Here is a 14463-nt window from a genome sequence, read left to right on the forward strand (position 1 = left end):
TTACATGGTCCAGTGATCTGAGATGGATGCTGGAGCAGGTATTTGGTTTTCTCTCCATTCAGCCAGAAAGTCGACTAGAGCTTGAGACTTGATTGTTGTTTTTGGCTTGAATTTTAGTTTGAGTGCTCCTAGTTCGACTGCCCATTTGGAAATACGACCAGTCACATCCGGTTGTGTAAGATATCACCCAATGGGAAGTCCGTGACGATCGAGATCTTGTATTTGTCGAAGTAATGTCGTAACTTCCTTGATGTGATCAGTATTGCGTAGAGGAGTTTCTGAATCGGTGGGTATCGCACCTTTGACTCAGAGAGTACTTCGCTGATGAAATAAACAGGGCGTTGAACACCATAGGCGTGTCCTTCTTCACTACGTTCTACCACAATTGCTGTGCTGACGACGTGTGTGGTAGCCGCAATATAAAGGAGCAACTCTTCTCCTAGCATTGGGGCCCTGAGGATAGGAGGTGACTGGAGATGTTGCTTAAGGTCTTCGAGTGCATTGACTGCTTCTTGAGACCATCTGAACTTGTCTTGCTTCTTGAGCAGATTGAAGAAAGGAAGTCCTCTTTCCCTAAGTCTCGAGAGGAATTTGTTTAAGGCGGCCATGCATCCAGTGAGCTTCTGAACATCTTTGATAGAGGCCGGAGCTTCCATGTTCATGATGGCGTTAATCTTCTCGGGATTTGCTTCGATCCCTCTGTGACTGATAATGAAACCGAGTAGTTTTCCGGATGGTACGCCGAAAACACACTTGGTCAGGTTTAATTTCCACCTGAAGCTTTGTAAAATGTTGAAAGTTTCTTCTAGGTCAGGGATAAAGGAATTGTATTCCTTTGTCTTTACGACCACATCATCGACGTAAGCTTCTACGTTTTGGTGAAGCTGATTGGAGAAGCATAGCTGTATGGCGCACTGATACGTTGCTCCAGCATTCTTTAATCCGAAGGACATGGTCTTGTATGCGTATGCACCGAACGGAGTGATGAACGTTGTCTTGATTTGATCCTCTTCCTTAAGGGCTATTTGATGGTAGCCTGAGTAGCAGTCAAGAAAGGATAGTAAAACACAACCAGCCGTCGAGTCGATGACTTGGTCGATACGAGGAAGCCCGAAAGGATCTTTTGGACAATGTTTGTTGAGGTCTGTGTAATCGACACACATCGTCCACTCATTGTTCTTCTTGAGGACAAGTACAGGATTCGCCAGCCACTCGGGGTAGTAAACTTCTTTGACGAATCCAGCCGCGAGTAATTTGGCGAGTTCTTTCTTGATGGCTTCTCTCTTCTCTGCTGAGAATCTTCGTAGGCATTGCTTCTTAGGGGTAGCAGTAGGGTTGACATTTAGGGAGTGCTCGATCAACTCCTTCGGGACACCGGGCATATCGGCTGGTTTCCATGCGAATACATCACAGTTGGCCCTAAGGAAGTTGACGAGCGCGCTTTCCTATTTGTCAGTAAGTCCTGTCCCGATCAAAGCCGTTTTTGACGGGTCACCCTCTTGTAGTTGGATTGTCTTGACTCATACATTGTCGGGTGGTTTTGGGGCAGAGCGGTTTATCTTCTTCGTAGGGATTTCTATCCCTGATATCCCTGATGCTGAGTATTGCTGGGCAGTTGTGAGTACTTCTGCGGTGTTTGGTAGTCGATTGGTGGAAGCATAGGTGATAGCTTCTTTTTCACATTCAAAAGACTTCTGGAGATCTCCGCAGAAAGTAAGGACTCCTGTTTTTCCCAGCATTTTGAGCAGAAGGTAGACGTAATGAGGAATTGCCATGAATTTGGACAAGGCTAGTCGTCCGAGTATGGCGTGATATGAGGACTCGAAGTCTTCTACTTCGAATTTGATGAGCTATGTTTTGTAGTTATCCAGAGTGCCGAAAGTGACTGGGAGTACCACAGTGCCAATTGGAAAAGATGCGTTTCCTGGCACAATGTCGTAGAAAGGTGCTTTGCTTGGTTTTAATTTGTCAGAGATGTCGAGTCCCATCTTTGTAATTGTACTCATGAAGATGAGGTTCAAGCCGCTGCCCCCATCAATAAGTACTCGAGTAAGTATGGAACCTGCCACCACCGGGTCTAGAACGAGTGGGAATTTTCCTGGCTCAGAGAAGCTAGTCCACTGGTCTTCCCTTGAGAAGGTAATCAGGATCTCACTATGTCTGAGTGGTTTCTGGATGGCTGGTGCCATTTTTAGTATTTCTTGCCAAACTAGTTTCTGATTTCTTCTGTTGAAGGAAGAGTCCACTCCATAGGTCATGTTAACCCTGTTGGCAGGTTGCTGGAATCCCATGGTTCCATCTTTATCATTGTCTTCATCATCTTGCTTGTTCTTCTTCTTTTTGTCCTCTTCCAACTGACGCTCTTGGAGGGACTTGCGAAGATTTATGCACTCGAGGATCGTGTGCTTTCCCTTTGGATGGAGAGGACAAGGTCTGTCGAGTAGTTTCTGGAAATTGTCTTGCTGATTTCCCTTTTTGCCTCGTTGACCCTGGTCCATTGTCGCCACTGTGTCCTCCGGCTTCCGCTTCTTATCGAAGTTGCGCTGACCTTTATCAGATCGCAGATCACCATTGCGTTTCTGGTTGTTATCATCGCGATGGGGGAAGCGATCGCGCTCCTGTTCTTCTTGGTCGGCCCATCCCAACATCATGTCTCGAAGTGCTACGACTGATCGAGGTCTGTTCCTCCCGAAGTCGCGGTATAACTGCTGGGTAGCGAGGCCATTGTGAAAGTAGTCGATGACGTCGTGGTCTGCTATGTTGGTGATGGTAGCGCGCGTGTCAAAGAACCTCTTGATGTATGATCTCAGGGCCTCGCCACGCTCTTGTTTGCACAGGCGCAGGTCATGGCGAGTAGTTGGGCGATGGATGGAGCCTTGAAAGTTGTCGATGAAGAGCTTTTTCAAATCTTCCCATGAGTGAATTGAGTCGTGCCTTAAGCTCTCGAGCCATGTGAGGGGAGCAGATTCCAGAGCCATTGGGAAGTATATGACCTTATTAGAATTTGTTCCTCCGGCCACTTCGATAGCAGTCGAGTAGATCCGTAGCCATTGGCGAGGATCATGTTTGCCATCGTATTTCTTCAAATTCTGCATGTTGACTGGGTTGAAGCCGGTCGGGTATTCAGCGTAGTTTATGTTCTGGCTGAAGGCTGGGAACCGATCAGTTTCATCTGTAGGGTGCCATGACGCCTGGCATTGATTATATCCTGTGCATCACTGTGCTTGCCGCGATTGCGGTCGCGACTCCTTGAAGGGCCGGCGTGATGACTCTCGTCTTGGAATCTAGGCTAGTGCTGACCGCGCGGGTGGTCGTCTTTATCCGCTTCCTGGTTGTCATGTTGTCGTGCTGGAGTACGGCTGTTGTGGGAAGCGGATGGAGCTGGATTCTGCTTACCAATCTGATGCAGGGCATCTCTGGTCAAGCGTTGGATTTGGCGAATTTCAGGGGTGTCCGGCAAGCTTTGCATTAGTATGGCCGCTTCGGCTAGGTTGATCAACAGGCTGCAAAAAGCATTGCCGGCTGCCTCATCAAAGTCCCGTCGCAGGTTACGTGGTCCGTGTGGCACTAGAGCACGCTGAGCTCGTGCCATCGCCTTCTTTCTGCGAGTGGCGCGGCAGCAGTTCCGTCGTCGTCGGTTATCTCTGTCTTGTTGAGATTCATCTTGCGGAGCATTGACTGATAGCTCATCATCCAAAATTTGGTCCAGGTTCTCGTTGGCGTATTTGTCAGCCTGAGATCCAAGTGCATTGCCCTCTCCATGGAGTGAAACGTACACTCGTCACTCCGGGGTCGAGTGTGATGTACTGTAGTCGACGAGGGCAGTGTCGCCAATTCCTTCTCCTCTGATGGGAGAGAGCGGTCTGCCCGACTGGTAGGGGTGGTCCCATAGGCAAGCTACTAGCCGAGCGTTGTTGATTGTACTAGCAGATTCCGAGTCCTTCTAGTAAACGACTCAGCTTTGTGGTGTTGCTAAGATAGTCAGACTCGGATAGTTGAGCAAGTCTGAGTTGGGTTCGAAGTCGTCATCTGAGTCCGGGTAAGAGTCGAACTGGGGAGCAGTCCGAGTCATGATTGGATTCTTTTGGTGGAGAATCACAGAGTATGATGCGGCCGAATTTCCCAATCTGAGAGGGAAACGAATCGAAGTCGTGTCCGATAAGGACAAGTTTTCGATTTCTTCTGTGATTTCAGGGAGGAGAATCTCGGCGGAAGTGGTTTCGCCGAGTTGCTCCTGTCAAAGCGTCTTCATGCTTGCGGAGCCGATCAAGTGGCTAGAGAAGCCTCCCGATCCGTCGGCGATGCAGACCCACGAGCCGAAAACAAAGGTGGTTCCAGCGTCGATTGCCGGGAAGCTGAAGTCGAAGGAAGCCATCGAATTTTTCTGTCGATTCTTGGCAAGAGGCCCCGCAGTGGGCGCCAGCTGTCGGAGTTTTACCGTCGGGTTCTCCGAGGGGAATCCCGAGTAGAGTGGTTGTTGGCGGGGACTCGCTGGGATCAGAATGTGATGGTGCAAGGAACACAATGATTTAGACAAGTTCAGGCCGCCGGAGCGTAATACCTTACGTCCTGTGTGGTGATTTATATTCCTGGGAGCGTAATACCGTCCTTGGTTGCATCGAGGCTATAAGGTGCTAAAGCCTCGAATCATCTTCTTTTGTATGGTGCGCGATAAACTCGCGCTCCATATGGAGTAGCCCTCAAGCCTTGGGTTGAATTGAAGAATCAGACTGACGGTCAAATCAGTCTTCAATCATTACTAGTTGAATGCCCGTACATTCCTACGGGTTTAGATCATGATGACATCAATAAATACTCAAAACACGTACAATGAATATATAAGACAAGGAATAAATAGCATGTAGCAAATATATTAATTGGGCACTCTTTGTCATTTGTAGAGAAAACACATTTTAATTAGAAGTTCAAATGCATTATCAGCATTTTATCTCTTGTACTTAAAATTTTCATACAACTTCCATGTTTCACCCCCTTCAGCCTCGATGAGCTTCTTGACATCTTCAGTAGCTCGGAGCGATCCATTAGTCCAGATCGCACAGCTTGATCACACACCTGCAACCATATTGTTAGTGCACGAATAGCTCACTCATAGTTGATGATTCTCTACGGAATCCCGTTGCCTAAGCTCGTGCTTATGATGACCAAATCTAAGCATTGGAAAACAAACATAGTCAAGCGAGGAAAAGGATCGAAGCGGCTAGATTTTTGAATGACTAAAGAAAAGTACTAAATCTAGAAATGAAATATAAGAAAAACTAACTAAAAATAAATAAATATGAATTTCCCCTAAATTTATTCAAGTTTAATTCTTTTTATTTATATTTCTTCCATTTTCACCTTAATCTTTCGGATGCTTTTCTATTGGTTTTCATTCACATTTTAAACCAGTGGCAAAACATCATGTCATAATTGAAAATAAACGAAAGGTGAATGGTACACCGTGTATTCTCAACCCAAAAGTACAAACATATCGGTAAAGAAAAAATCCAAATGATATCAATCAGATTTCCCATCATCAGGAGTATCGTCGATAACGGAGGCAAAATAACATGTTGCTCTAACGGAACCAGAACAAAACTTTGCAGTGGAGAAAAGATTTAAGAAATATAGAAAAAAATGAACGCATAATCCGGTCTAAAGGCTAAGAGTGCGAATGAAAACAAGCTGGAGACACAAGCTGATAAGAATGGGTAGAAATCAACATAGCCTTTGATCAAACCTCACCTCCAGTTGCCTGTACCATTCTGTGATGAAATCTGTCCACCCATCACATACTTCCTTTTTACTGACCTGTCTCAGAATCTAGTCAAGATATTGATCCACGTAAGGAGTGAAGGTAAAACAACACAGGCTTCATGATTATCGCAAAAGAAAAAAGAAAAAGAAAAAGGAAAACACACATGCTATCATAATGTAATGTCAGAAGTTGGCATTTGTATGCATATTATTGCTCAAAGTTTTTTTCTAAGGTAATGAACATAACTCAAACTTAAGTCAGGGCAAAGTGGAGGTCAACGGAAAGGAAAATGATAAGATTTATTACCTAGAAGACAACATCAGCTCTCCATTACTTGATTCCTATTGGTCTATCCTCTCCCTACCCTAACACAGCAGATTAACTATCAGCAGGCAGTAGCAGCACTATGAGCCCAAAAGCAAGGTGATGAGGGACTACAAACCATGATGGCATGCTCGGGCATTGCAGAGGGCACGATGGTGGTGACTTGTGAGGAGGGCTTGTTACTTGTGCGCGACGGCTAGGCAGCACCAATACTGATGGCACAGTGAGCAAAAGCAGAGTACTGATTGCAGTAAGCCAAAGCGGTTATGTTGTTGGGCCCATACTGTCAGAGAGGAATAGGAGAGAATAGTGGCTTGCATTCCTCCAAACCCTAGAAGGGTGGGTATATATAGATCCTATACATGGGCCTATAAATGGGCCTCTATACATGGGCTCAATATACTCCAACACCCCCCGCAGTCTAAACTACCGGCGCAGCGGTGTTTAAGACTGGACAACAAGAAAGCTAACACCCCCCGCAGTCTGAACTACCGACGCAGCGGTGTTGAAGACTGGACAAGATGAGAGTACAAATAGAGTACAAAGGGCAAATACCCCCGCAGCCACAACTAGCCACCGGCTACGTTGAGGCTGGATCGAAACTCCGAGAAGGTCGAGGAGTGCAGCTCCTTGATGAAGATGTCAGCAAACTGGGAGGTGATCGGGACATGGAGTACCCGAACATCGCCGATTGCGACTCTGTCGCGTACGAAGTGTAGGTCGATCTCCACGTGCTTCGTCCGCTGATGCTGGACAGGGTTGGTGGAGAGATACACAACGCTGACGTTATCGCAATAGACGAGCGTGCTCTTGGCGAGCGGGATGTGGAGCTCCGCCAAGAGCTGTCGTAGGCAGGACGCCTCCGCCACGCCGTTAGCGACAGCCCGGTACTCCGCCTCGGCACTGGAGCGGGAGACAACCGGCTGCCGCTTGGACGACCAGGAGACCAGGTTGCCGCCCAGGAAGACGGCGTAGCCGGAAGTGGATCGACGAGTGTCCGGGCAGCCAGCCCAGTCAGCGTCGGTGCAGACCACCAGCTGAGCAGAGGACGAGCGGTGAAGCATCAGGCCGAGGTCCACAGTGCCGCGGACGTACCGGAGGAGACGCTTTAGCGCAACAAGGTGTGACTCCCGGGGATCATGCATATGGAGACAGACCTGCTGAACAGCGTAGGTGAGGTCCGGCCTGGTGAAGGTGAGGTACTGCAATGCGCCGGCCAGACTCCGGTAGGCAGTAGAATCAGCCACCGGATCACCCAGATCAGCAGACAGCTTCACCTGAGTGTCGACAGGAGTGGAGCAGGGCTTGCAATCAGTCATCCCAGCCCGCTCCAGAATATCGAGTGCGTATTGCCGCTGGTGAAGGAGAAGACCAGACGGGCGAGGCTCAACTATGATGCCCAAGAAGTGGTGGAGCTGACCGAGATCCTTCATAGCGAACTCCTGCTGCAGAGAGATGACACTCTGAAGCAACTGCTGACTGGAGGCTGTGAGAACAATGTCATCGACATATAGCAGCAGATATGCAGCCTCATCCCCACGGCGGTAGATGAAGAGAGACGTGTCGGACTTGGCCTCGGTGAACCCCAGTGTCAGCAAAAACGTGGCGAACCGAGAGTACCAAGCCCGAGGAGCCTGCTTCAGTCCATAGAGAGACTTGTTGAGCCGGCAGACCATATTCGGACGACTCGAGTCCATAAATCCCGCTGGCTGAGAGCAGTAGACAGTCTCTGAGAGAGTGCCGTGAAGAAACGCATTCTTCACGTCCAACTGGTGCACAGGCCAGGAGCGCGAGAGCGCAAGTGAGATGACCGTGCGCACCGTAGCGGGCTTCACGACTGGGCTGAAGGTCTCATCATAGTCCACAACAGGCCGCTGAGTGAACCCCCGGAGAACCCAGCGAGCCTTGTAACGCTCCAGTGTGCCATCAGCCCGACGCTTATGCATCCAGATCCACGTGTCAGTCACCACATTGCAACCAGACGAACGCGGCACGAGGTCCCACGTCTGGTTGGCAAGAAGAGCCGCGTACTCCTCTTCCATCGCGCGACGCTAGTGAGGATCCGCCAAGGCGTCGCAGACAGAGGAGGGTACCGGAGAGGCCCGCGGCTCTCCCTCGGTGGCGGAGAGAGTCGCGGCCTGAGACGCCATCCGCCGAGTCACAATGGGATGGATATGGCGAGGATCCCGATGGATGACTGGCGGGTGGTACACCTCTGGCTCGGCTCGAGAGGGAGCCGGAGGAGGCGGCGGCGGCGACGGCTCCGGTGTCGGCGTCGCAGGAGCCTCCGGAGCAGGAGGTGGCGCCGGTGTCGACGCCGAACGACGCCGGTACACCTACACCGGCTCAGCGTACCGCTGCGGCGTCGGGGTCGGCACCGAGCGACGCCGGTACACCTGCACCGGCTGAGCGTATCGCGCAGGTGCAGGGGAAGGCACCGGGGCCGCGCGTGGCGCAGCAGGGATCACCGGTAGCAGTGCCGGTTTGCCGGGAAAACCTGCAGGGAAAGGAAAGACAGGTAAAGGTGGTTAAACCAACTGGGCAGTCGGAAACAAGGACTCCAGCTCGGGGTCAGGAGAAAGTGTGGAGGAGGTGGAGTAGGGAAAATTCGACTCGTCAAAGACGACGTGTCGGGAGATCAGGACGCGGCGAGAGGTGAGGTCAAAGCATCGGTACCCCTTGTGGTTAGGGGAGTAACCAAGGAACACACAACGAGTCGAGCGGGGCGCCAGCTTTTGAGGAGCAGTGGCGGTGGTGTTAGGATAACACGCACACCCGAAGACCCGAAGGTGGTCGTAGCGAGGAGGGGTACCGAAAAGAGCGTGGTGTGGAGTGGGAGCAGGAGAAGCAGTGGACGGAAGACGGTTGAGCAAGTAGGTGGCGGTGTGGAGGCTCTCAGCCCAGAAGCGCGGGGCAGAGAATCCTGGATCAGAAGGGTGCGCACGTCGTCGTTCATCGTGCGAATCATCCGCTCAGCCTTGCCGTTTTGAGGAGAGGTATACGGACAAGACATGCGCAGCTGAACACCCCGAGAGAGGAAGAAAGAATGGGAGGTGAAGTTGTCGAACTCCCGCCCGTTGTCACACTAGACGGCCTTAACGGTATGGCCGAACTGAGTGGACACCCAGGCAATGTAGTGGAGGAGGGTGGGAAAGGTCTCAGACTTGGCGCGCAAAGGAAACGTTCAAGAGTAGTGCGAGAAGTCATCGACCACCACCAGATAGTACTTATAACCAGAAAGGCTAAGTACAGGAGAGGTCCACAGGTCACAGTGAAAAAGGTCAAATGCATGCGTCGCATGTGAAGAAGAAAAAGGGAGCCGAACATGGCGACCGAGCTGGCACGCATGGCAGAGGGGCTCAGCAGGAGCCCTGGTACCAGGAACATCGGCACTACGACTGAGCTGAGCCAGAACGTCGCGGCCAGGGCGACCAAGACGGCGGTGCCAGGTGGTGGAAGACGGTGTCGCGGCAAAAGCGTAGACCAAGACGGCCAGGGCGAAGAAGAAGGCGAGAGTGGTGCAACGGAAGAAGGAAGGCGAAGGGTGTAAAGGGGCCCCGTGCTGTCACACCGAAGTAGCGGACGCCGGGAGGCCGAATCCTTTATAGTGAGGCTAGAAGAATCAAACTCGATAGAACAAGAATTGTCAGCTGTGAACTGACGAATGGAAAAAAAATTATGAACCATCTGTGGAGCAACAAGGACATTGGGAAGACGAAAGGAGCCAGGAGAAGAACCCACGGCGGTGACAGGAAGGCAAGACCCGTCACCAACCATGATGGAAGGACAAGAGGGGTATGGGGGTCGGACAGAAGAGAGGATACCGGTATCAGGGGTGGTATGGAAAGAGGCACCCGAGTCGGCGATCCACTCGGTGCAGACTGGCGGCGTCCGCCCCATGGCGCTGAAGGACTGCGCCAGTGCGGCCTGGCCCCACCCCCAGGCCAGGTCGGCTGTGCTGGCTGGGCTGAGCGGGCGGGGTCCAGAACGGCGCGACCGCGGGCGGTATACCGAACGCAGGCCACGCGGGCGCGGGCGCAAGCACGCGCGCCATGGCCAGCGCGGTCGTCGTGAGCGCGGGCACGTGCACGGGAAGTCGGGCAGCAGGGGCGGCGCCAGGGGCCCCGAGAAAGGTGGATCCGGCAGCCGGGGCGGCAGTGGCGCCCTGTGGCAGCCACGCGTCGGGGGCGGCAACCTGCGCGGCGTGCGCGGCTTGCGCGGCGGCGAGGGAGGCGGCGCCTGGAGCGTCCGCGGGGGGCATGCCCAGCCAGTGGTAGGAAGGAGGAGGAGCGCCCGTGCCGAGGGACCACACGCCAACGGGAAGGGCCCCAGCTGCGCCCGCAGGGGGAATCCCTGCCGCAGCAGCGGCTGCAGCGCCCCCCGGGCGCTGTAGGGCAGAAGCAGCGGCGGCGTCCCCGGCCCCCGCGCCCCCCGCGCGCCGCAGGGCATCAGCAGCGGCGGCGTCCGGGGCGGGATCCGGCAGCGGGGCCAGGACGAGCGCGGCAAAGGAGGCGGTAGCCGGCACGGCGGGTCTGGCGGCGGCTGCAGAGGCCCCAGCGCCCGCGGCCGCGGCAGAGGCAGCGGTAGGAGGGCGCCAGGCGGCGGTGCCAGCAGGGGATGGAGCGGCCGGCCAGGCAGCGGCCGACCAGGCGACGGCGGCTGCTGTAGAGGGGCCGGTGGCCGGTCCGGCGACGGAAACAGAGGAAGGAGCAGCCGGCCAGGCAGCGGTCGACCAGGCGGCGGCCGTTGCAGAGGGCCCGGCGGGCACCGGCGGCCAGCAGGCGAGGGCGGCCGCGGGATCTGCGCGGCAGCGCGTCCCTGTCCGCGGATCCGGCGGCGGCGCGTCCCATGCCGCGGGATCCACGCGGCAGCGCGTCCCAGGGTCCCTGGCGGCGGCGGCGGCGGCTCCAGTAGAGGAAAGAGGGAAAGAGGAGAGGGATGGGGCCGGCGGCGGCGGCGGCCAGCCAACCATGGTGGCGGCGGCGGCTAGAGGAACCCTAAGCTAGCTGGTACCATGTCAGAGAGGAATAGGAGAGAATAGTGGCTTGTATTCCTCCAAACCCTAGAAGGGTGGGTATATATAGATCCCATACATGGGCCTCTAGATGGGCCTCTATACATGGGCTCAATATACTCCAACACATACAACTGCAACAGACACTGGTATGATCTCTAACAACAGTATGTTTGTTATGGTACTGGGCATTGGTGTCAATGTCCGTAGATCTAAGAAGAACAACATGTATTTCACATCGCATGGGCAAAAGAAATTTCATCAAAGCTCTATGTGGAATGGTGGAGTGCCGTACTGCTATTGTACTTCATTGGGCCTATATTGTATCAAGATGCAATACAATACAACTTATCAAACATCTAAGCAGCAGAAACTATGCCATGCTTTAGCAAATAATGGTGGCCTGTCGACAGTATTAAGTACCTCATCATCAATAAGCCGAAGACACAGCTTTATCTTCTCATCCTTCAGGTCCTTCGCACCCATGACAAGCTGCAATAAGTTTCATGTCTCAATGTCAGATGGAATGTCACCCCACACAATCTCGTTGGGCATTTCACAAAACAGCTTGTCTGCATCATGCTTTCTTTCCATCTCATATCTGAACATGGCTGGCTCAGCATAAGCTGCTGCATTGGCCTCGTCAAGTGCCATTCCAACAAGCATCAAATCCATCTCATTGATGCCAGAATCCAAAATGAAATAAGAGCATTTCTCCTGACTGAGCATGTTGCTGATGAATGACTGGTTAATTGACTTGCTATCTTCATCAACCAAGTAAGCTGATTGCTGGCCATGGTGTGTGTCGAGGTGAGGAGACAAATCCTCATACTGTACCACGTCACTGTGATACCTCAAGCACCCCAGATCAACGTATAGCTCTACGGGAAGGGAAGCAGCACTGATATGATTGAACTCTGCAGTTGGCTTCTTTACCTTGCCAATCAAGTCCTCTCCACCTTGATGCATTTCCTCGAACATGACTGGAACCATCAACGAGACCTGCTCGCCAGTCCACTGAGATAACTGCTGCAACAAGCCATGTGAATCGAACCCATGCTGCACTTTCTTATCCCAGACTACATCTAGAGGAGACATTTCATCGAACACAGGGTGGGCAACGTCCTTAGGCACCACTGAAGCAAAAGATAAATCACGAGCGTGAGGAACCTGGTCCGTAGCCATGGATGCCAGACCAGTCGAACCCTCCACTTTCTGCTGTGACTGATCCCAGCCGGCCTGCAACCTAGAACCAATGAGCCAACCACAAGCGGGACGGCGGAGCGGCGGTGTCGGCGAGCGAGATGGGGAGGGCGAGAGCGAGGGCGGCGCGAGCGGATCGGTGGGCAGGTCGACGGCGAGTTGGCGCGCGGGGAGGCGCAGGAGGGGCGCGCGGGGAGGCGACAAGCTGACGGGGACCCGCCTTCTTTGTGCAAGTGGACAGGGACCCCTCGCGGCGGCAACCAGGGGCACCTCGATTTGGCGGGGCGGGGCGGGGATGGCTGGATGACGCGATGGCGGCGGCGCGGACCAGCTCGGGGCGAGGGGTAGGGCGTCGCGAGGGGCCGGAGGGGATTGCGATCGAGGCGGCGTGACGGCGGCCGCAGTGGAATCCCCGGCGCACGGCGGCCGCGGTGGACCGCGACGGGGGACGGGGGACCGAGAGCGGTTGCGCGAAGAGACGATGTGGTTGGGGCGGGCGCGGAGCGGAGGGGCGGACACACGGAGTTGGCAGAAACAACAATGGGGCAGAGACACTTTTCACTTCGTTCTTTTTAGATAATAGGATCTTCCAAATCTTTACTTGCCTTCAATTTGAAAAACAAGCCATTTATGTTGCCTTGATTCGTCGCTCATTCATGAGTGTAGGCTTGATTTTGCAGCAGCTGAATTAGGATTGGGTAAGCCTGCACAGGCCCTCGCTTCGCCAGTCCCCGGGCCTTCACCAGCCACAGGAGTACCCACGACGCAGTCTCGAGCTGAAGTTGATCAGATTCTGCCTGAGGCTTCTGCTGAGGAGACTCCTGGAACTGGAGCAGATCGAGGTGGCCAAGGAGGGGTACCAGCAGCGCCTGAAGGTGATGACGCTCTGATTGATGCATCAGAGATCTCAGTAGGTGAGCCAATTCTGTGGCCTTTTTCAGATTGACCCCATCTCCCAATAGCTCGACTCGTTAACACTGATGGAGTAGAAATTGTAGCCATGCAGCAATCAATATCCGAAAAGCAAGGTGCTGCAAGTGCTGAAGAAATTCTGGAGCGTCTGCCGAAGGTATATGCAGCTTCAAGTGATCTGAATGAAGACTCTATGCTGTTGGCGGAAAAAATGAAGTTATTTCAAGATAATATAAAGGAATGTCAGACATTTTTAACCGTAAGTGCTTTTCATCGAGTACTTATCTTGTGTTTGGCACCGTAGTTCATATGTCCTCGTGTGTGCAGGAACTTGCCAACCAGTCAGCTGTGAAGTCCCAGAAGCTAAAAGAAGTTGAAGAAGGGCTCCAGCTGATGGTCGACAAGAAAAGCCAGCTTAAGGAGAAGACCCAAGAGGTCGATGACTTGTGGAACAAACATGACACGATCGAGTTTGAGCACCGCCAGGAGAAGGAGCTGCTGAAGAAAGAGATAGAGTCCCTGGCAAAGGACAACAAAGCTCTCAAAGAGAAAAATCAGTCTTTGCAAGAGAAAAACAAGTCGATTGTGAAGAATCATAAAGGTAACTCCTTTAGCTTGCTAGCCCTTGACTGTAGTCGAGTAGCAACCTGTACATCTGTCTTGGTACTTGTCGCAACCACGCAGAGCTCAAAGTTGTTAGTAACTAAAAAAGAACTGGTGACTGACTTAAAGATTCTTGTGCACCGTTGCACAGATGAAGTAGAGAGGCTGACCAAGATCATGGAGCATGCAGATGTGCAGCTGGTGCAGTGCATGCAGCAGATCAAAGACTTGGTAGCTGAAAAAGATATCTGCAACAAGGAACTTGCCGACTTGAAGACTGCTGCACAGGCAGTGGTCGACATGGTGGATCCTCCTGAGGGGAGTGTTGAAGAGGGTAGGACTTTGTTGGAGCGACTGTAGGCAGCTCCACAAAGGATCACCAATTATCTTTCGGAGACCACCAGGCAGTATGTATCGCATGTTTTAGGTTTAGTCAAATCTTATAGGCCAAAGGCGAACTTGACCCCACTTGGAGAAGGTATGGCCCTCGAGTGTGACGAATAGAAGTTTGCTACTCTTGTTGAGGTGAAGCATGTGGCCGACAAGATTGTTGATGCCTTAGAGCAAGGTGCTGAGGCATGAACAATGTATTTGACATTGAATTTGTATGTATGGATACATTGTATGTATAATTGTCATAAATCCTGGT

The 14463-nt window shown here is 52.6% G+C and overlaps 2 protein-coding genes and 1 long non-coding RNA gene across 5 annotated transcripts; 1 reads left to right on the forward strand and 2 right to left on the reverse strand.

Moving 5' to 3' along the window:
- Positions 1-1850: 1850 nt before the first annotated feature.
- On the reverse strand, positions 1851-2978 carry LOC120702142. The gene has a single exon (XM_039985900.1). It carries the CDS (start codon positions 2976-2978, stop codon positions 1851-1853), a length of 1128 nt encoding a protein of 375 aa, XP_039841834.1.
- Positions 2979-4813: 1835 nt separating this feature from the next.
- LOC120703687 lies at positions 4814-6525 on the reverse strand. 3 transcript variants are annotated; one of them, XR_005687138.1, is made up of 3 exons: positions 6201-6525; positions 5746-6123; positions 4814-5073 (listed from the first exon to the last, which is right to left on the reverse strand). It is a non-coding gene; the product is annotated as an uncharacterized LOC120703687 (long non-coding RNA). The 3 variants fall into 3 exon arrangements; XR_005687136.1 differs by having other exon boundaries at positions 4838-6123; XR_005687137.1 differs by having other exon boundaries at positions 4840-6118.
- Positions 6526-13070: 6545 nt separating this feature from the next.
- LOC120703686 lies at positions 13071-14463 on the forward strand. Its single transcript, XM_039987840.1, has 4 exons — positions 13071-13213; positions 13298-13470; positions 13539-13812; positions 13966-14463. Exons 2-4 carry the CDS (start codon positions 13300-13302, stop codon positions 14172-14174), a joined length of 654 nt encoding a protein of 217 aa, XP_039843774.1. The 5' UTR covers positions 13071-13213; positions 13298-13299; the 3' UTR covers positions 14175-14463.

This window comes from Panicum virgatum, chromosome 4K, assembly GCF_016808335.1.
Source record: "Panicum virgatum strain AP13 chromosome 4K, P.virgatum_v5, whole genome shotgun sequence".
Taxonomy (NCBI): Eukaryota; Viridiplantae; Streptophyta; class Magnoliopsida; order Poales; family Poaceae; genus Panicum; species Panicum virgatum.